The sequence below is a fragment of the Poecilia formosa genome, unplaced genomic scaffold (assembly GCF_000485575.1).
Source record: "Poecilia formosa unplaced genomic scaffold, Poecilia_formosa-5.1.2 Scaffold307, whole genome shotgun sequence".
Taxonomy (NCBI): domain Eukaryota; kingdom Metazoa; phylum Chordata; class Actinopteri; order Cyprinodontiformes; family Poeciliidae; genus Poecilia; species Poecilia formosa.
The window spans coordinates 116,752-138,647 of record NW_006800246.1 but is presented as its reverse complement, the minus strand read 5'-3'; the positions used below and the strand labels follow the sequence as shown (position 1 = coordinate 138,647).

The 21,896-nt window shown below is 37.6% G+C and overlaps 3 protein-coding genes across 4 annotated transcripts in view; 2 read left to right on the top strand and 1 right to left on the bottom strand.

The window, feature by feature from the left end:
* The window catches only part of LOC103152318 (thyrotropin receptor-like), a 10,433-nt gene extending 8,510 nt beyond the window's left edge, over window positions 1–1,923 (top strand). For both annotated transcript variants that reach the window (XM_016661017.1, XM_007572740.2), the window contains exon 11: window positions 1,165–1,923. In XM_016661017.1, the coding sequence (XP_016516503.1) occupies window positions 1,165–1,389 (225 nt within the window). In that variant the 3' untranslated portion in view covers window positions 1,390–1,923. The remainder of the gene's footprint in view (window positions 1–1,164) is intronic.
* A 2,428-nt stretch (window positions 1,924–4,351) lies between these two features.
* On the bottom strand, window positions 4,352–7,320 carry pomk (protein O-mannose kinase). The gene is made up of 3 exons (XM_007572709.2): window positions 7,193–7,320; window positions 5,944–6,219; window positions 4,352–5,527 (listed from the first exon to the last, which is right to left on the bottom strand). The coding sequence occupies exons 2-3, from the start codon at window positions 6,211–6,213 to the stop codon at window positions 4,757–4,759; spliced, it is 1,041 nt and encodes a 346-aa protein (XP_007572771.1). The 5' UTR covers window positions 6,214–6,219; window positions 7,193–7,320; the 3' UTR covers window positions 4,352–4,756.
* A 1,488-nt stretch (window positions 7,321–8,808) lies between these two features.
* LOC103152297 (peptidyl-glycine alpha-amidating monooxygenase B) lies at window positions 8,809–21,596 on the top strand. Its single transcript, XM_007572708.2, has 15 exons — window positions 8,809–8,926; window positions 11,280–11,405; window positions 11,618–11,735; window positions 11,885–11,942; window positions 12,630–12,717; window positions 13,110–13,201; window positions 13,459–13,542; window positions 14,566–14,614; window positions 15,055–15,122; window positions 16,642–16,722; window positions 16,801–16,877; window positions 17,939–18,042; window positions 18,405–18,598; window positions 20,802–20,852; window positions 21,403–21,596. The coding sequence occupies exons 2-15, from the start codon at window positions 11,317–11,319 to the stop codon at window positions 21,579–21,581; spliced, it is 1,332 nt and encodes a 443-aa protein (XP_007572770.1). The 5' UTR covers window positions 8,809–8,926; window positions 11,280–11,316; the 3' UTR covers window positions 21,582–21,596.
* The last annotated feature ends 300 nt before the right edge of the window (window positions 21,597–21,896 follow it).

Genomic DNA, 21,896 nt, shown 5'->3' with positions numbered 1-21,896 from the left:
CTCACTGCGCCGCTGATTCCGGCTGGGGGTTTCTCCTCTTCGTCTTCCTGCTCAAAACACAGCGCCGCTGCCTGCTGCGCACCCGCTTCGGATGTTATCAACCCATGTTCATTCTTCAGATAATCCTTTATATACAGAACAGAAACCGCTAAACTAAAAACTAATTACGAAGTGAATGCTACCAGTCAAAATTTGCATTAATTTCGCGAGCTCACTGATTTTGCAGCTGCTCCGTTCGCGCCGCTACTCCTTTCCGCTTCTCCGTTCCGCTTCTCTTTCACGGTTACTTGCAACTTTACTTCGTTTCTCAGCAACAAAATACAGCCCATCGTTATTTATTGAAGATTTTACATTTCCAAAACAGGAATCTAATGTTTCGCTTCGTTTTGTACGTTTGGAAGTTCATTCCCTCTCACATAATCGGAAAAGCCGGAGAATGGCGGCGCTTTTGACATTTCTCTGACATTCGGAAAAATATGGTTTACTAATTTTAGCATAACTCCGGTTATACTTGGCCCATTAACACAATTTAAAAACTGGTGTGTAGTTTATAATGTGCACTTTAAGCTCAAGTTGAAAGTGAGACTGAGGGAGGCGGAGTCTTGCTGCTACGCCGTAACAAACTAGATGTTAAAAAGAGCTATATGGTTATGGTTTAATGGATCGATACTCGCGGATGAAAAATCGATACTTTCCGAGGGCGGAAAATATATCGCCGAATCGATTTATTTATACAGCCCTAGCTTGCGCCAGGCTAGTGTCAACCATCTTGCCACAGACTTTTGTGTTATGGTGTGTGTTAATGTATGTTGAGGTATATTTGGTGCTTGAACAATTATAATAAGCAGAGACAGTGCTAATAAAAAGTATTTACCCCCTTCAGAGCAGATGCTCTTGAACATGACCCATCACTATTACTCATTATTGATTTGTAAAAGCAATAAAAAGGACAAAACACCCAAGGAGGTGAATACTCACACTCCATATATGCAATATTTGAACGATTTTAGAGGAGATCTCAAGTATCAAGTGTTCATGGACTACAGCTATTTGTGCACACTTGTGTTTCCTAGCCCACTTAAATACGGGGATCTACTATAGTTTCAATTCAGATATATTTTTTTTCTTTTTTAAAATAATAACCGATTTGTATTTTCTCCGCAGGTGCTGCTCGTGTTCTTCTACCCGCTGAACTCTTGTGCACACCCGTTTTTTTACGCCATCTTGACCAAGGCGTTTCACAGAGACATCCTGATGCTGTTCAGTCGGATGGGGCTGTGCCAGAAGCAGGCGTACCACTCTCGAAGCCAGTTCCTCAGCATCACTCCACATGTTTACAGAGAGACTTTGCCCGGCCGCGCTGCCAGTCAGCAATATCCCAAAACATGAACCACGTGTTCACTTCTCAAACATATTTAAATACAACCCAGTAGTCTCTTTCTTTTTATCTGTTATTATGAATTACAGCAAAAAATGCTGTCCTCCTTCAATTTGAAATTAATAGAATAATAACAATACTGCAAAATGACAAACTAAAATCTGATTTTAATACATGCTTACATGTTTTAACTGATCTATTTTAGTGTAACCCAATGTAAGTTCAACAGTTTTAAATGATTTACAGATTAGTGAATACATCATTCTTAATTATCCATTGCAGAGGCTTTTAAATTCTTAGAACTTTAAGATGATGGTTAAGGAAAATAAATAACTCCACTATTTCCTAATTAATTTTTGCTTGTATATTTATGCAAGCTGTACTTTTCCAAGAGTCAGTACAAATGCAATTTCATCTGAGGGAATATAAGATAGAAAAGTATGCATTTTGGTTATCTTCAAGTAAAATCTAAACTGATGCTTCACACTTTCCATATGCAGGTGTTTGATGTTATCTAGCTATAATTAAAGGCCAGGTCATATGTTTGTTTGTTTCTTTTTTGTTGCAGTTAAATTCCAAACACATTTCCTAATGAGGTCATCTTCTGGGGTTTTTTCAATCCCCTTCCGGACACAAGCATGCAGCACTGAGCAGCTCAGACCTGAAGAAAAACACTTCAGTGCCTCTGTTTAGTTCCTTTGTGCTCACAGAAAGCAGGACAACAGCAATGGGCTTCCAGAGGCATTGCTGTGGTCTGGCAATGGTAAAAGAATGAAGAAAGTAAAGGAATTAATAGTGTTGGAAGAGATTTCCAATCTTTGGCTTCCAGTTTAGTTTGTTATGTAAGGGCCCAAGTCAGGTATCTTCTTTTATTTTCCTCCTGACTCCTGGGAGTGAAAAATATGCTGAAAAAATATGCTGGTTTTGTAATAACAACTACACAGTAAATATATGGGTGAAAACTACATATATGATCTAAGGAAAAAAATAAATAAAATGAAAAAGAGGTGAAAGTAGATATACTATAGAAGCGCTGAGAGAAAAAGAAAAACACTGAACAAACTAGCATTATTTAGTAGAGCTGATTATTTCATGTTACTGTAAACTTTTCTGCATGGGGAAATAGTTGGTAGCCTTAATACAATGGAAATGTTATAACTACAACATTTTTAAATCATTTACAATAAATGTATAAAGATATTTCAAAAATAGTCTATAGCTTTTAAACATTTAGGACCAACTTTTCATTCTCTGATAATTTTATCCAAGGTTTTATTTTAAATCCATGTTTAAAATAAAGCATTATCACGTAAATGTCTGTTTTGTTTAGTACGTTGGATCATAGTGCAAGAATCTCTTGCCATGAATCTAAAGCTTTTTTTTTTCAAATGTGAAACAAACTTAAAGCTGCAGTACGTAACGTTTACAAAATAAAATGTTTTCTTAATATTTGTTAAAACTGTCATCATGTTGTGATAGCGTGGTATGAAACAAGTAATCTGTGAAATAATCTCCTCCCTGAGCTTCTATTGCTGTTGGTCAGAAACAACCAATCTGAGCCAGGAGGAGGGTTCTAGTGTTGTCAATCATGTATTAGCTAGATGTGCTAATGTTGAAGAAACATTTTACAGTTACAGGAAAACTGTTAATCTGCTGTCATCAGTGGCCATGCTAACTACCCTTTGCATTCACGACAGGCTCTGCTGTCGGGAAGGTGATGTAGCGTGGTAGAGAGCAGGGTGTGGTGATGCTGAGCAGCACTAAGACCCGCCTCCTGGCTCTGATTGGTTCTTTCCAGCTACCGCTGGGAGCACTAGGAGAACACAGAGGACCTTGATTTTTCCACAGATTATCTATCTCATGCAATACTGTCACGACATAGTGACAGTTTCAACAAACATGTAAAACAAATATATTTTTTAAAAGTTACATACTGCAGTTTTAATGACCTTGAAATGAAATTATAACTGTCAGTGAGACAGTAGTCTCCATCATTAGAACTCACAACAGTTTTGCTCTCAAATACTTTTAATTTTATCTTCAATTTGACAATGCACAGTTGGTGTTAATTCAGATTTTTCTGAAGCATATGAAGTAGTGTATGAAGTAATAATCAACAACTATTACTGAATTTTAGTTGTTTGAAATAATAGAATGATAACTCTTAGTTGATGAGGCTGATAAAATTACTTGGTTCTTTGGCTCAGACAACTGCAATAAAGTAAGCAATGGAATAAACATGTAGAGATTCACAGCCTATATGATGTTTTCAAAGTAAGAAGAAAGTTTGAATTTTCTTTCTCTATTAGCTTAAAGCAGTTTTGTTGGAAGCTCTAGTCAGCCTAATTATGAAACTTCCTCCGTTATGCATACTGATGTCTATTTCTGCAAACTCACTTCTGTCCACATCAGATAAGGCCCCATTTAGTGGCAGAGACTTGCTGAATGTTAAAAATGACTACCCAGATGAAATAATTTTTACTTAAGTTTATTTTAGTAAACATACAAACATTACATTTAATAGCAAATCAGTTTCCTACATCCTCTGACTTGAGTATTTTTATAATGATGGTCTGTCTGGAACCGTCTTCCCCCCCAAACACTGAACATTCATGATGAACATCTTTTTACCAGATGCCTTTAATCAGGCTATAAAAATACATTGAAAAGTGAACTTTTTGAACTCACAGGCCCAATCTGAATTTAGAGTGTTTTCAGACCTGATAGCCTGATAGTCCGATAGACTCAGTTCAGTTCGGGACAAAAATTGCAACATTTGTTAAATTTCCAGCTGCTGTGGTTCTCTTTCTCACTGCATTGTACCAAATGATCCAGCAACCTGTTCCAACTTGTTTCAGCCTGTTCCTCCCTCACCTTTCTGCTGCACCAAGAACCACTGAAGCAACGACACAAAAGAAGAAGAGAAAAAAACTGCTAAAATTTGATGCCACTCCCTTTTTGTTTATAATTTGTAAAGAAGGAAGTTGCGCTCATGTTCTTCTTCAGTGGTTCTTGGCGCAGCGCCCCCACAGGCGAGGAGGTGAACACGTTTTTCAATCTAAAAGCAATCTATAAGTTGTGAAAACACCTTTAGTCTAAACCAGTGTTTCTCAACCCTGGTCCTCACCGCCCCCCTGTCCTGCATGTTTTAGGTATTTCTCTTCCACTCATCTAAATTGTATCTCTGGTGATTAACAGGCTTCTGCAGTACTTGATGGTCATGCAATCATTTGAATCAGCTGTTCTGGAATAGAGGCACATCTAAAACATGCAGAGCAGGGGGGCGGTGAGGACCAGGGTTGAGAAACACTGGTCTAAACAGACACCTTTCAACCACAGTTCTGAAGTCTTTGTAACCATCAATTTCAGAGAGTGATCCTACAGCATATCTCTGTGTCCAGATGTTTCTCGTACGATTGCACTGTAGACCGATTTGTATGCCTTCAAAACATCAAGAGCAGAAGGCCGGAGTTTAGGGTCCACATCTTTGCATTGCTTATGGATCTGAAAAAGATGAAAATGAACTAAATCTCCACCTGGAGTCCTTCCCATTATGAACTGTGTCAAATCTGGAATCTTCCAGATATCGGTCTTTTCATCGTACGGTGGCATTAGATCGTCTGAAAATGGCTGCCCACTGTCTCTGAAAGGCCAAAGCTGCTCTGGGGCCACGAAGTCTCCAGTGAGCTCTCGGCTGCCGCATTTCACCAGGGCGCCCTTAGATGTGTCTACTTCAGGCAGAGCGTCCAGGTCATTCACTACCAGGTGGAAGTCATTCGTCAGCAGGACCTGGGAAAGGGTTTTCTCCAGGCTGTTGGAGTCACACATCACCCGCCGCCCAGCCGGGCTGTTGTGGAGGTAGTGGAGGATGGAGACGTAGTCTGTGGCCAGTCTCAGTCGGAGGTGCCAAGTATTTAGATGCTGGTATTTCTGCTGTGCCAGAACATCTTCTAGGTTTAGCAGCGAGCCGTGTGGATGGTGCTGGGTAACTATGATGTCGTCTTCAAGGCAAAACCCCACCAACTGCACCACATGTGGGCCCTGAAGGTCCAGTAACATCGACAGTCCATGGAGAAAATCTTCTCGGTATTCCAGGGAGGCCAGCTCAGACAGAGCCACCTTATGACCTCTCCATTCTGCCAGATAAACCTAAGGAAAGATAACACAGAACATTCCAGTTATATTTAAATTAGGGTTGTCAATGTTAACGTGATTAATTGAAAAAGTTTAAGACTTCAATATTACATAATGCAGATTCATGCATTATGAATCTGCATTCATAATGCAGATTCATAATACATTGCTATGAAATGGCAAACTGGGGAAATGATTAGCAACCAATGAGAATGACAAAAAAAGAAAACACACAAAGAAAATCATTCATTTGCTAATTCATAACCTCATTTCATAGCCAAATGCTGCCATGTTGTCTCCTTCTACTTCTATTCTGTAAAAAGGTATGAAAAGGCTCTTGTATTTACTAATTACTTAAGTTTGTTTTGGTCTCACTTTCATATCTTTTAATCTATCTATTAAACCAAGGCTGAATTTAAAGGTAAACACACCTTCTTCACAGCTCCCAGGCCAATCAGCTTTATCTTGCGCACTTCTGCTTCAATCTGTGAACACTGGAGCCAGGGGCTACAGTTCTTCATGACCGGCAGTTTAAAGTGTTGAGGGAGACAGCCAGAGTGTGTGTTCACCAGCTGCTCCTCCGACTGATACACAGCATCCAGGTACAGGTATATCAAGGCACTGCTGAGCATCAAAGCAGCAAGGCATCCCATCACAACAGGAAACACAAGGGAGTTAATGCTGCTTCCGTGGTGACCCATGCTACTCTGCAGGTAAAAGATAAAGCAACATATTATTGCACACAAAAAGTGAGTAAGAAATATAAAATTTGCAGATGATCAAATAATTATCATCCTCACTGTATATAACATCAGCATCATAATATCCTGGGTGACGGAATCCAAAGATACATTTGTGTTTGCAGTGCAACTTACTAAAGGACATTTAACCAAATATTATTGAATGTGTATGTATTTAAATATTTGTGTATTAATTTTGATCCTGTCCAGATTTGAGGCAATCTAGAATAAACTTCATAGAACGTCACATTTTGTTTTCATAATTCCATTCAAAAATGTGTGCAAACCATTAAAAGCTCTAAATTACTATGAAATAAAATTGAGACTTTTCCAAAGGCTTTTCTATAATATAATATATATAGTCAATAATATAAATTTAAGAAATATAAAATACTTCTGTACAGGAAAAGGTTCAGTACATCAATTCAAAAACCTGGAACTCATTCAACTTTTCACTAATTTTTCTGTTTATCTAGATGATTATGGCTTACAGCAAATGAAAACATTTTGAAAATGAAATATTTTTTATTGTTTTGAGGTTCTCAGAAATTTGGAATATTTCTTGAGTCTAAGTTGCCCCCGGGCCACACTTTGGACACCCTAGACTGAACCAAACTTCTCATCCCCATAAAACGCTCCAGTAAACAACATGACCATGGCTGTCAGATCATGTCTGTTTGTTACAGTGTAACAATGAGCAAAAAGAATTAAAAACATGCCAGTTTCTCTTACTGTGGCACCGTTCATTATCACAGCATGCTATTGTAAACATGTCTAGCAAAGCACAAAATGCTTAATGTGCTAAAAACCGAGAATATTGTGTTATTTCTCTACACTCCGTTTATCAGGCATTGGCGCAGCCACCAAGTCTCTTTCAAATCCAGCTTCTATCACAGAATCTCACCAGCTGATTCTGAACACCGGTTTTTTATATACATACCTTCTAATTTGACAGTTCAGCGTCTTCATTTTCCATTTGCTTCTTCTTCTTTTAGTTGAAATTTATTGGCGGTTGGCAAGAAACGTTAAGTAAGCATTACCGCCACCAACTGATAAGGAGTTTGGACCTTTCCATTCTTCTTCTTTCCATTCTGCTTCTTCTTCCTCGAAATTTATTAACGCAGCTTGCAACTGCAGAGCTGCATTACTGCCATCTGGTGGATTAATCGATTTAATCTATTTTTTTTACTTTTAAATATCAAGTATTTTATTCCTGTTTCTGCAGTTTTTCTGTTATTGTTCAGTCTCCTTTGACATGACATAAACAACTGACATTTTGTACCTCGGACTGTTCTCAACTCATTGGCTATAAACTAGACTCGCTTATCTTGCAAAACAGCTTGAGGTTACGTTTGATGTGAATTTTGTAATTCCATGCGTCAATGTATTTTTTGGAATTATATATACACAAAGTAATGCATGAGCGGGGATGGCAAATAATAAATTAATTCCAATTTTTTTTTCTTTTTATTTCTGAAAGATTAAACAGAGATCTGCAGCTTATGGAAGAGGTTTTTGGCAAAGCAACTCTTCGTCATGCTCTTAATAAATTTGGGCTTTCTAAAATAGAGGCAAGAAGAAAGTCGATATTTAAAGCAAACCACAGGAGGTCCTGTGAGGGAAACAGCAAACCTGGAATGAGAAGCCCTGTTCAGCCAAAATGGAACTTTCTTTTCAGGCTGCATGCAAAACGTTGCAGCCCAAAGAAAAACACGTCTCTGTCTGTGAAACATGATGGGAGCAGCAGAATGCTGTGGAACGTTGCACAAGAACTGGAGAAGTAGGTTCCTGTAGGTTGACTGTACAATGATCTTCAACATACAACCATAATTACAATGAACTGGTTTAGGTTAAATCATATTCTTTTGAATTATTATCTTTATAGTTCATATTATTATTGTTGTTATTATCAGATTCAATTTTTCATACTTCTGTCCTACTTCTCCTTAATATGTCCTGCTGTAACAACTGATTTTGTCCACTCTGGGATTAAAAAATGACTATTCTATTCTATTCTATTCTATTCTATTCTATTCTATTCTATACTATGTTAGAATGGGTCAGCAATGGTACCATCCAATCTGACTGAGCATGGACTATTTTAGGACGGAAGAAACAGTCACTAAATGTTGTTTGTAATGTAAAAAAACAAACAAACAAACAAAAAACATAAAAATGTTAAAGTTACAGGTTTTCATGTCAGTGCTGTCAGTTTAATGCACTGGCATCCTTTGAATGACGCCAGTGCATTAAAAGGAATTTAATGTGGTTAGTTAAAGAAAGCATCGGCTTTTAATGCAGAACATAAATATATTTAAAAAGCATAGGAAGAAAAACAAACATTCATAATTGGTATTATGATAGTTTTTTATGACAGTATTACTTATCTCATGAGCAGAACACTGAACATCAGTTTCCTATTGATTGATTTTACAGCTAAAAACGTCGGACGCGCTGACATAACGATCCAATAAGATTATACGTCACTTCGGCATCTACGCATGCTGTCTGTGCCTCCCATGGACTATTATGGTCAATCTATGGCTACTTGGTGCTTTTACTCTGAAAGGGGAAGTGCAGACGTGACTTCTTATCAATTAAAAAAAAAAAAAAAACGAAAAAAAAACCGAGAAAACAATCGTCATCTGGAAAGACGTGCTGCGACCACCAGCAGGTATTGTATTCCGTTGATTGAAAATACTAGCCGTATCTTTGCGAATTGTCGTCTCTTGTTTGGTCGCAGTTTAATAGAAGTCGGTTACAATATAGACAACCACCTTTAGCCTACGGAGCTCATAGATATTACTGTTTAAAACCGTATTAGCCACATTAGCTAACAATGTTAGAGCATCTCTACAGCGAAGGTGTATCGTTCCAGCACTTATTAGCTACAGTGAGCTCTATTTTAGCCATTTTGACCAGGTGTAACACGCCGGTAGTCGGAAAACATAATGGTGATATGTTTTCGTCTGATTCAGGCTCTCCGTCGATGTTTTAACTATCCTATAGTTCGAAATGATTTGAACCAAACATATTTTAGCACGCCAAATAAAAACGCCACCAAATGAAAACGTCAAGTTCCTACATGCTTATTGTAAAAACTCATATATTTAACACATTTATTATCTCTGCTTGGCCTTAACCAGCTGTCGCCTCAAACCAAAGAAGTCGTGTTTACCACATCAGTGAAAATTTAAAATGATTCTAAAGTCGTTCTTGAGAGTCTACACAGTCGTAGAAATGTTCATATTAACACTGCGTATAGATTTAATGTGGTTGACGGTTTATTGCGTACTCCGTGTGTGGGAAGAGTCTCGTTTCCATAGTTTCCTTTTTGCTCTCAGAGGGTTGTTATGTTAGCGCAGAGCTGACCTTCAGCCTTCTTTCCTCAGTTGGATCCACCATGCTCTGTCAACAGCGATGAGTCATCAGGAAAGCAGAGCATTTCAATGAGTTTTAACACTGAAAAGCATCCTCTAAATTTAAAGTTCAATGATACCAACAGATGCTTGCACTCTCCGACGCAGAGGAGAATATCACTGAGCTTTGCAGTAGCTGTAACTAGTTATGTTCCCCACATTTTCCGTAGTTATATGTTGAAACAAACAATTTATTTATTTTATTAGTCCCACAAGTGGAGAATTTAAGCTGTCATGACAGAACAAAAGAGTAACAGAAATAAAACAATGGTACAGAGTAGAACCATACAAGCTAAAATGGAAACATAAATATGAAAATATCAATATAAATATATAAAAGATACATGTATAAAAATATATGCACACAAGTTTACATTTACAAAAGCGCAGCTGCATGCACACACACATGCATATACGTACACATACATACATTCATATATACACATGCACCCACAGGGAACAGTATGTTCATATCACACTCATAGAAATATTGCACATCAACAGAAAACTACCAAGTCTATAGAAGAAATGTGTTTGTCAGCCTGTTGTGTGAATGATCAGCTGCAAAGAATGTTGTAGAGTCTGACAGCAGTAGGAAGGAAAGACCTTCTGAAGGAGCTGCTCAGTGCTGTCACATTCCCTGCATGGGCTGGGTGATGTTGTCCAGCAGGGATGACGGCTTATCTGCCATTCTTCTTTCACACTCCACCTCCACTGGGTCCAGAGGGCATCCTGGAACAGAGCATGTCATCCAGATCAGCCTGTTCAGTCTCTTTCTGTCCCCAGGAGACTGCACCTTTGCAGTGGAGAATGCACCATCTCTTTGGTTTCTCCTCTGTTTGTCTGGAGGTAGTTCTGCTTGCACCACTTCACAGTCATTAGTCAGTTCTCCATAGTCCTTGTGGTCCCCATCTGTGATGAGGCAGCTGTTGTGCTCTGTAAAAAGCAGTTTGTGGAATTGTCAGAACCGTTCCCTGTGGTGCTCCAGTACTGTCTGAAACACAGCCCTGACCTCGGTTTGTGAGGTAGTCCAGGATCCATGAGGCAAACTCATGGTCCACTCCTTTCTTCTCCAGCTTGTCTCTGAGTTGTGGGTCAGATGGTGTTGAAGTAACTGGAGAAACTGATAAAACATGATTCTCACAGAGCTGCTGACAGTGTCCAGGATTAGAGAGAGCATCATCCACCCTAATGCCTGAGGGATTAATAGAAAACTTTCAAATGACACCAAGGTCATATGTGCAGGTTAAAAACGAAGTTTGCTGCAATAATTTTGCAGCAAAGCTGAATTTTTGAACCTTAATTTTCATTAAAATCTGTGAAAAGGTTTGAACTCAGCATCAGCAAAACAAGACTTGATGTTCAAAAAAATGTTTCAAGTATTGGGATGAAATGATTATTATCTGCCTTTATAATGGTTACAAGAAATGGTGGTTGGATGAAATGTTGTTTAGTCAGAGGCCATGTTTGTAACTGTAGAATTTTAAGGAACAGACATTCCTTAAAATGTCTATTTCAGAAGAAACAGTGTAGCATGTTTTGTTTGTAGCGTGTTCAGGAACTCAGCATTGTGTGTTTTAGTTATCCTTATGGTTTTCCCATTTGCAGCCTGGTAGTGAACGGCAGAGTGAAACCTGTAGGTGTGATGGGACTCCTAGTGGTCAGTTTGGTGGTAGCGTTCCTCCATCACAGTCACAGTGTGGAACTGCAGCCCTCCCTGTATGGGTCAAAGAGGTAAGGAAGACCTTAAATTCAACTCGGAACCTTTTTTTCACTAAAAGATTCTAGCTTAAATATCTACATGCCGTTTATATTGACTGAGGTTTAAATTCTGGGTTTCCTGCTGAATGTACTCCCAGTAATAACAAACAGAACAGATCTGCTTTAAATAAATAAAGGAGGAGTGTATATGTTAGTAATGGAGTGTATGTTGTTGTCATTCCAAGGGTTTGGGAAAATGTCTTAAATCCCAGTGACTGTGTGTCCAGAGTCAGGCCGCCGCAGCTCTTTAACTCTCAGAATTTCACAGTGGATCTAAGAATGCCTGGGGTTTTACCAACTGAGGTGAGTCTTTTATTTTTTTACTACCCTAAATCTACTTCTAATTTAAGAAAATTATGGTAAGTTTCTGGTTTACCTTCAAATTAATGTTATGCAGAACATTTGTGTTTGATTGAAATAAAGTGATGAGCCTCATCCTCTTATTGTTTCAGTCGGACACTTACCTGTGCATGGCCTTTCCTGTGCCAACTAGTCGTGATTCATATATTGGTGAGCAAGTCTTCACTTAATGAAATAGCTGTTTTAAATAAACAGATGTTTGGTAACGCCATGCTTTTATTCACCATGAGAAAACAACATGGTCTGTTTGAATTAAATATAAAAATTAAAACACAAAAATTGTTTGACTTAAATTATAAAAATATGATTTTTACATATTTGTTAAAATTGACAATGCAATATGAGATGGATAATCTTTGCCTCCTCAATATGGTCTTACAGCAATCTGCAGAAATACACGGCTTCCTGTCAGAAACAACCAATCAGAGCTAGGGGGAGGGTCTTAGCACTGTTAATCAGCCACCAATGGCAGTTTTCCTGCAATGTTAGGTTGTCTGCCTATCATTGGAACAGCTGGAACTTATGAGCGCTGTGCAGAAGAGGGTGCAAGCAGCGCTTGTACAAGCATAATTGACAGCATTACGATTCTTCTCCTGGCTCTGATTGGTTGTCTCTGACTGGAAGCAGATGAAGGTTGGGCAACAGGGAAGAGGCAGGGGATCTCAGTTTTTTTTGTTTGTTTTTTTTAATTTAGATTATCTGTGTCATCTTATACTGTCAGGAATAGTGACAGTAATAATAGTTGTAAAATTCATATGGAAATGTTGAAAAATTGTTAAAACTCTGTTGATTTAGTTGAAAATGTTTCCATTAAGCACAGTGTGTTTCCTCTCTCAGTGGACTTCCTACCTCATGCCAGTATGGACACTGTTCACCACATGCTGCTGTTTGGCTGCCAGACTCCTGTCTCCACCAGCAGCTACTGGTAAGAACCCATGTCAAAATAACACAAAGAGAATCATTTTTACAAGCTGGAGCTCAGTTTTGAATGCTGTATTTCATCAAACTTTTGATCCATAATCTACATAATTTTTTTCTCATTATTTTTAAATCTTTTGATCAGTTAAAGCGTCCCATCATGATATGAGAGATTGCAGTTGAACTCCTGGTGGCGCATGTACAGTAGCTGGTTGGGGACAGGAGAGATGCTAAGAAAATATTTGTAAACCTCCCATCATTCTGTCATTTAGCAAATAGAAATAATTTTGCTGATCCTAAATTACCTAAAACAGTAAAAGCTTAGTTAGGTTTAATTTAAGACTATAAAAAAGGTTGTATGTCTTTTCATGGCATTGGTTTTCTTCCTTCTCTGCTCAGGGACTGTGGCAGTGTACAGGGAACTTGTGAAGACGAGTCTTCCATCATGTATGCCTGGGCTCGAAACGCTCCACCAACAAAATTACCTAAAGGTACGTCACACACTCAAGGTAAACAATTTGCATCGTTTCAAGTTATGTATTGTTTTAACAGGTATGAAAATTATTTTATTAGGAGAAACATTAACAAAAACAGTTTTAGGAAAGGTTCAGATGAATATAAATAGCTGCCGATAATATTCAGAATTCATTCTTTATTTAATGAATAGTTGGTTAGCTACATTCAGGCAGAAAAGAGAGAAGGTTTTGTGTCTGTTTTTCACTGATTTGTATTCCTCTTCTTCCATCAGATGTTGGCTTTAAAGTCGGAAGAAATTCAGGAATGTCTTACTTTGTGCTGCAGATACATTATGGAGATGTCAGTGCCTTCAGAGGTGAGTGTTTCTTAACCTTTCTATCAAACTCCCCAAACTTCTGAATAGATCCAAGTTGCTGCAATTTATTAGTTACTGCATAGAACAAAATGGGGAGAAAAGTTGTAGGCGGTTTCAGATTACCCTTTCTTCCTGTGATCTTTACGTTTTGCGATCAAGTGAAATGAATCCGGGTGTTGGTGTCATCCCATCAGTATTACACACCTGATCCACCTTCAGTTCAATTCAGAATACTTTGTTGAACTTTCTTCCTGTATTTCTTCACAAATTGAAAAATGACTAAATGTTTTTACTTTTTACTTTCTAAATATATTTTTTTTTTTATAATCTTTTTCTCGTGATAAAGAAACTCCCACACATATTGAAAAAACTGGTTGATAAGCTGTTGAGAAACAGACTGAACAACCTTGAACACATCTACAGACAGACATGCGTGAAAATATTCCAGCCAAGCAAAAGCATCCACCTTTCACTGCTCTGCAGCAGTAGAAAGTGTTGCTAACCAGCCCTTTAAGTAAGATGACAAAAAAGTCAAAAATAGCAAAAGCTATTTAGAAAAACTGTTAATGGAGGTTTGTTAAATAACTAAAATGCGATTTCAAGAGCAGTTATCTAAATTTCTTTTCAGTAACTGATAAGTTCTAGGTTTTTGGTCATTGCTCTTAAATTAGAAAGTGTTAGCTTTGTTGAATTTCCAGTGAATGTTGTCAGCTTTAAATTGGATCCATATTTTTATGGAGCTACATTCAGACAGAAAAGGTACATTTTTCTCCAGAGCCCATATAAGCTAACTGAAGACTGATTAGTTGTTGGATTGTTGCTGAGCTCTGTCTGTCAGACAGTCAGCATTTCCAGTCACTTCCACATTGTGCCATTCTGAGCCAGAAAAATGCATATGGATTTTAGCAACAGTGCTTTAGCAGTTGAACGTTTTCTGGGCCATGAGCAGACCATGGCCATATAGGACTAGGAGACTGGATGATGTTAGTAACTGTATTAATTGTTTTTTCTCCTGTTTTCCAGACCATCACAGAGATTGCTCTGGACTAACCTTAAGAATGACATTAAAACCGTAAGTCCACTTACTGACACTGCAGTAGCATCCAGTCCAGATTACTGACTCTTCAATACATTCAGATAAATAATAAAATTGGATTTTTGTTTTCTTAAAGAAAAAGATGAAAAGACACTGCAACATTTTGGTTTAGCTGGGGGAAGTATGCCACATGCAGATAGTGAAGGTACTTTGAAGGCCATTTTTGAAGGATTAAGAAAGCAGAGTTATTTTTGGTGATTGTAGAGATAAAATGAAAACATCCCTTAAATTGCCAATTAAAAAGGATGTATCTGCCTGCAGTATCTGGGATAACAAACATAAAACACCTTCCACTAACGCTGTGTGTGAAATCGAGGAAGGTCTGGCCAGTTGGCTGGTTCTGCCTGTATGTCCATTTTACTGAGTTAAAATGGAGAAAGAAAGAGCTTCCTTTGTTCTTTGTTTGTCCATTAAAGGCAGCCCTTCATTGCGGGCATCTACCTGCTAATGTCTGTGGACACGGTCATCCTTCCAGGAAAAAAAGGTACATTTGTTCTTTGTGAAGCTTTAGGTTGGTAAACCTCAAAGTCTCTATATTATTCTCTGACTGGCTGTTGACTCATAAACTTTATCAAGTAGTGTAATCATGTGCAGCACTGTAATAGATGATGGCTTATCTGCTTATAGTTTCAGACCATATTATTAATCTGTGTAGCTCCAGTATAGCGGTGGTCATTTGTTGTGATAAATTTCTTGTCATAAGAATTTAGATTTACTGTAGTCATGATAGATTCCAAGTTAAAACTCTCCGAGACTGACTGTATTGTTAGTATTACTGTTTTCTCGACTGATGAAATGTAGTTGCTGTGAGCAGTTTAGTGATAAAAATCATTCTTCTTTGTGACTGATGCACCAAAAAACATAATACTAACAGAATGTTTTTCAAGAGCTAGCCAGCAGCAGTTAGCAAACATCTGGTGGAACTGTGCATCAGCTGAGGTCATGATAGGAGCTGCTTCTAAATGCTGGTAGTAGAGTTTCCTTCTACTCAAATTCTTTAGAACCCGCTAATTATTAATCAACCTAACAAGTATTACCTTTTCAAAAATCAGAGAGAAGCTGAAGCTCTTTTTGTTTCACACTTTTTTCCACCAAATCTGTTCCAGTTCTCAGCTGGTGCTGGAGCTTCTTAGCCATTGTTCCTTGTGTTGCTACTGAGACAAACTCCAGCCGCAGCCCAGAAAACTGGCTTCAGATCCAGTACAGGAAAGAGGAGACCTTATGCTTCAACGATTTGAAAATGTCAGATTAACATCAGAATAACAGAATGTCACTAATTTTCCTGCAGTTTATTCTGAAATCACCTGTCATCTTTTTTCAGCTGCATTCACAGCTGATAAAAGCTGATCAGGATTGTGAAGCATTCACAAGCAGAGATTATTTAAAACGGAACTAATGACCTTTTGAGCTATTGGTAGGGATGCTGGGATTGGTCATATTTTTATTTATTTATTTTTTTTGAGTGAGTAAATTGTCTCCAATCGCTACAATCTATAACAAGAACACAATCTGGTTCCGTTTCTCCACAGTAAACAGTAAAAGGTTTTACTGAATTCATATACTGAATTAGATGTTGGCAAATGTCAGCATAAAGCTGGCAGTAAGATGTGACACATTTGTGCAGACAAACAGAAAAAGGAAGCAGCAGAAAGCAGGTTGATCATGCAGATGCAGTGTGTTGCTGTGTGAGTGTGTGATGATAAGACGTTCCACATGGGGAACTATGACAATGAGTTTTTTATGAACTTTACTTTGAGCAAGTAATTTTTCAAAAGGGAACTTACTGTTCTAAGTAGCTACTAGTTATACTTCAGTAACTTAATTATGCAGTCAGATTTTGGCCCCACGTTAAATTTTAATAAGATCATCCAGAATGAGATCTGTAACTATAACAAGTAAAAATGGAGAGAGCTACATAAGTTATATTACCTCATTTAGGAGATAAAGCAAAAATGCATTGACAGAAAAAACAGTTATTTGTATTTTTTTTTTCTTTCTTTCAGTTACAAATGCGGATGTTGCCTGTGACTATGATTCCTACCCGATCTACCCATTTGCCTTCAGGACCCACACACACAGCCTCGGTGAGGAGTCGGGTCATTTACTGCTTCTGTGTCTCCTGGAGTTGCATCCTTAGTTCTTCATGGTCATTTCTTTCACAGGCAAAGTGGTCAGCGGTTACAGGATTCGTGATGGGAAATGGAGTCTGATTGGGAGACAGTCCCCTCAGTTACCACAGGTAGATAACCACTGTGACATCACTTCTATACAACTGTTGTTTTTCTGAGAGATTTCTAATTTTTCTCTCAAAAGTCACTGCTGTCTGTTTGGAAGATAGTTGACTGCAATTTTTCACATTTTTTGTCCATATAAAATCCCCTCTTTGAATGGTGCATTCATAAAAAGATGTCAGGATATTTTTATCAGACTCATATGTAACATGTGTTTCCATCTCCCATTAAGCACATAAGAAGAGCCAAAAGCCTTGAGTGACCATAAAAACATTTTTTGCAAAACTGAGGAAGGTATTTCAGATTTTGATGCTTCCATCAGCCTTATCTAGTGTGATACTTCAAAATGTGCATAAAAATACATTGATGGAACCATGGCTACTGTCTTCCATTCAGAGTAGAATATAAAAAACAATCTAAATCAGTTTGGGGTGAAAACAAAGACAGCAGTATTGTCTTCAGGTTGTCCGCTGCATGGAGGACAACCTGGTCCTCCAGTGTCTGTCCCATCTGAGGAATCCATTGATTAGCTCAACCTGAGGCAGACGGTCACATGGTGATGATGATGCACAGCAACGTTGCTGGTATTCAGAGCCTGAATGCGTTTAGTCAGTTTGTATGAGGACTGAGAGACAGAGCTGGTCCTCGGCTTTGATTCTGTTGTCCCAGTTACGCAACCTGAAAACACACACAGCCTGTGATGTTGGTGTGTCATCTTAAATGATGTGAAAGGTTCATGGTTGTGTGTTTATTATGGGACTATGATCAGGAAGAGGCTTTAATCTCCTTTAGGTTTTTTTACAGTCAAGTTATTATATTAAGTGTCTTTTTCTTTGACTTTTTACCACATTATTATTATTATTATCATCATCATTATCTATTATTAGAACATAGTTAAAACATTATCATCAAAATCTGTGTTTTTAATAATTCTGTATTGTTTATTTTAAATAAACATAACTGTTTCTTTATCTCCTAGTCGTAATGAATAGAAGTTCTATTTCTCATTTATGAATGTTTTTTCTAATTCATGCTGTTCTTTGCTCATTGATGAATGTTTTCATTCCAGGCTTTCTATCCTGCTAACAAGGAAGTGACTGTGCAGTATGGTGACACCGTGGCTGCCAGATGTGTTTTTAGTGGGGAGGGCCGGATCTCCAAAACGTACATCGGGTGAGTTTCATAAATCACTGCCAAATATTGCTGATTAGATGGAATCCAAACACACATTTGAATAATTTATACGATTATTCAAATAATCTTACTATATTTAAAATTTTCATTGGACTTTTTCAAAGGTTTAGAAAATAGAGCGATGCATATTTCGTCAATTAAACTTCATTTGAACTTCTTATTTCTCTTCCCACCTTTTGTAGTTTTTGTGCCCACAAATAGCTTGTGAAGCATTGTCAGTTTCCATGCCAACCATCAGGCTCACAATACCTATATATGATGCAGACTGAAGTGGCTTTAAGGTAGCACCACTAATCAGTGCTGCTTGTGGCTTTAATTATCGTCATGCTTTTTTTCTGCAGGGGTACTTCAAATGATGAAATGTGCAACTTCTATATGATGTACTACATGGACAGCAAACATGCCGTTCCCTTCATGAGCTGCATGGAGACGGGCTCTAAAGAACTCTTTCAACATATTCCAGCAGAGGCAAATGTTCCCATTGCTGTGAGTCCAGGTCACATGCACGCCATGATGCCAATGGGAAATGCTACAGGTACAAAGATCTACCTCATCTACGTCTGTCTCATAAACAGTCTCGCGCGTAGTGAGCAACATTGCCAATAAATATCCTGTATAAATATCACTGAACTTTTTGCCAGCCAAAGTAGTTAAAGCTTCTTCATCGTCCTGCTCAGGCTTCAGAGAGGGCTGTGTGTTTTAGTCTTGTGCTTTGTGTTACTTCATCCAGATGAGTGAGTCATCTTCAGCTCAGTGCTTCTTGAAGGTGACAGTACTGCAGTGTCATGTCCATACCATGCTGCTGCTTCGTCATTCTCCATGCGTAATAACGGCTTTTGGCTTGTGGTAAAGCAACAGTTCTACAGAAACTACTCACAGAAAAGCTCAGAGCCAAACAAACGCATAATAAACGAGTTTTTACAGCATCACAAGCAGTTAACTTGTCAATTTATCCACGTATTTTCTTTATCAACTCTCCTATATAGCACTGCAATTTTCGATTATTTTAGTAATCAATTATCATGATGGTTAATCAATTAATCGGGGAAAGAAAATTAGTAAATTCTAGAGTTTTTTCATTTAACCACTCAATCCTGTTTTTGTACATTATTAGGAATACATTAAAAAAGCAATTAGGCACATAATTAAAAAAATAAAAAAAATTGGCTGCCTAAAGTGAAAAACAGCATTCCTTCAGTGAAAACTTGATCATTTCTAGAAAATAATGCATCTACAGATAAATTAACATGTAAAAGAATTCAGTCCTTCCTGCTCGACTTTAACATCAATACAGTGATCTGATCTGTTTATTACTTTTTTTAATTAACCAATTATTAATTGGATTGCAGAAAGGGCATAATGGGAGGCCTAAGTAAAACATATTTACAGACAAAGGTTTAATTTATCTTAAGTACAGACTGTTTTTATTGTTCATACAGTTTTGACTTAATTACTGCTCTGAACTTTATTATTTTAGTAAATGACCTTTTTTTAGTCTTTATACTCCAGTTAACGATTAATCGATTACTAAATCAGTCGACCGTTTTTTCAGTGATTCCTTCTACTTCCTTATTATTTTGTAAAAAATCCTCGTCATTTATTTACTGACAGGAAATAAATGATTTACTCTGAGTTTGTGTCCTTATGTGTAAAATGAGTGACAGCAAAACAGCTTGAATGAGGACAGATGAGAAGAGAGATGTAGAACTTAAACTTTCACTAACCTCTAGGCTCATTACAGACTATCATGCTTTACTTTGTGTGAAAGTGATTTAACGAAAGTGAGTCCATCAGGCGTTGTTGTGAATCCAGCATGAACTAAAAGCCAGATAATAGGCTTTCCAGTTAATTGTTGTCCATTAAAAATTATGTAATGTATGTGGGACTTTTTCTTTTTTTTAAATAATTGAGGGAGCTCTTGGGTTGATGAATACTTTAGAAAACTAAACACAGTCTTCCACAGCTTTCTCTGATGTAACCTGAAACCTTGTTTGGACAGGAAGAACCTGCAGCTGCAAAGATCTGCTTCTCTAGACTGAACGTAGTGTGAAGCGCTTAGAGGTCCTCTAAGGCCTGTATGCAAGTACAGGCCATTTCCCGTTTCTGTTTGCTGATGATACAGAGCAGTCTCCATGGTAACTGAACTGAAGTGAAGTAACTTGCAGGGCAGCAAGTGACAATTGTGAGAGGACAACATCCTGTTTCTTAATCTCTACAAGACTTGGAAAAAGTGCAGTCCAGTTTATTTGTGTCGCACATTTCAGCAACAAGGCTCTTCAAAGAGAGATGCAAAACTTTCACCGTCTGGCGATTAGATTCAGTAATGATTCTTAATTCAGAAACCATTATTTCTATCCAAACGATCTAGAGATTCTGTTTAAGTTACGGAACAAAAGGAAAAGACATTGTAATCAGAACATTCATTAAACCATTCCCATACTGGATCAAATTCAGATAGGTTATATTTAAACAGAAATAGCTTCGTGCATAAAATTCTGTAATATAAAGCATGACTTTATAACTGTCTTTAAGTATCAGGTCTGAGTCCAAAAAATACAAAAATATATATAAATAACTCCAAAAAAGTACAAAGGTTTTAATAAAGGTGGCTGGTTACAAATCGCAGAGATGTTTAACATAAAGTAATTTTGAATAGAATTGTCTTTATTGATTCATTTAGTTGTTTTTCATCCCAAAGTTGCATCTGATTCTTTTTATTTTTTCATTTCTCAATCAAGACGACAAACAGTCGATGAATGGCAACAAAGCAGAGCCGGTTCTGGATCAGGGTGAGTTGAAAGGGAATCAAATGTGAACTATGTCCATAACACTACATGACCAGCTCATAGGTAATAAAACAGATGCTGAAATATAAAAAATAAAAATAAAAAAGATTAGTGGAAGTAGCAGCATGTTATGTAGTATAATGTTGAACCATAGTCTTAATTTCAACTATATAAATAGCAAAGTGAAATTGTGGGCTAATTGCTACTGATATCATCCTTGTTGTATTTAACAATATTCCATCTGCATATTTTTTGATTTTTGAATTTTTTTTTTCCTGTAAGATACTACGATAAACCAGACTGCACTGAATAATGACTTCATATGCCCATCTGATATGATTCACTAAACAATGAAATAAAAGGCTGACTGTACTGTAGTGACTGTGAGCGAGGCCAGCTGGAAAGGTTGACTGGATTCTAGTAAAAAGTTATTGTTTCCCAGTTAGCTTTGTGAAAATAAACATTTATGAGGAAGAACAGTGGAGAATTCTTCAGCTCATATGGAAATGTGTGTGCGTGCGTGTGTGTGTGTGTATTCATGGTGTGGTTGTAGATTCTCATTTGGAGCAGGTGTCAGCATGGCCACAGAGTTCTCTTCAGCTGGGCCAGGTGTCAGGACTCGCCCTGGACTCTGATTCCAACCTGGTCATTTTTCACAGAGGCGACCACCACTGGGGGGCAGAGTGGGTTACTTTCACTTTTCACATAGTTATGTTATTAACAAATTATTAATAAATGTTATCTAAGCACTTTAATGTCTGTTGTTTTCATCAAAACCGTTACTACTAAGAAATTATTTGGAGATCTCACATGCAGCTTTTTCGTCTCCAGTTTTTGTATATTCATTTGAGCTTCATTGGCAGGTCTGTAACAGCACCTAAATGCAACAACAACTTTACTTTGGTGTAGATTTGATCATTTCTAGCAAAGTATTCATCTGCAGCTAAGAAATCCTTCTAACATCAACATGTGAGACGCCCAGCCCTTTCTGCTCAACTTAAAGGGGCAGTATTATGTCAAATAGACTTTTTAGATCTTTAAATCATG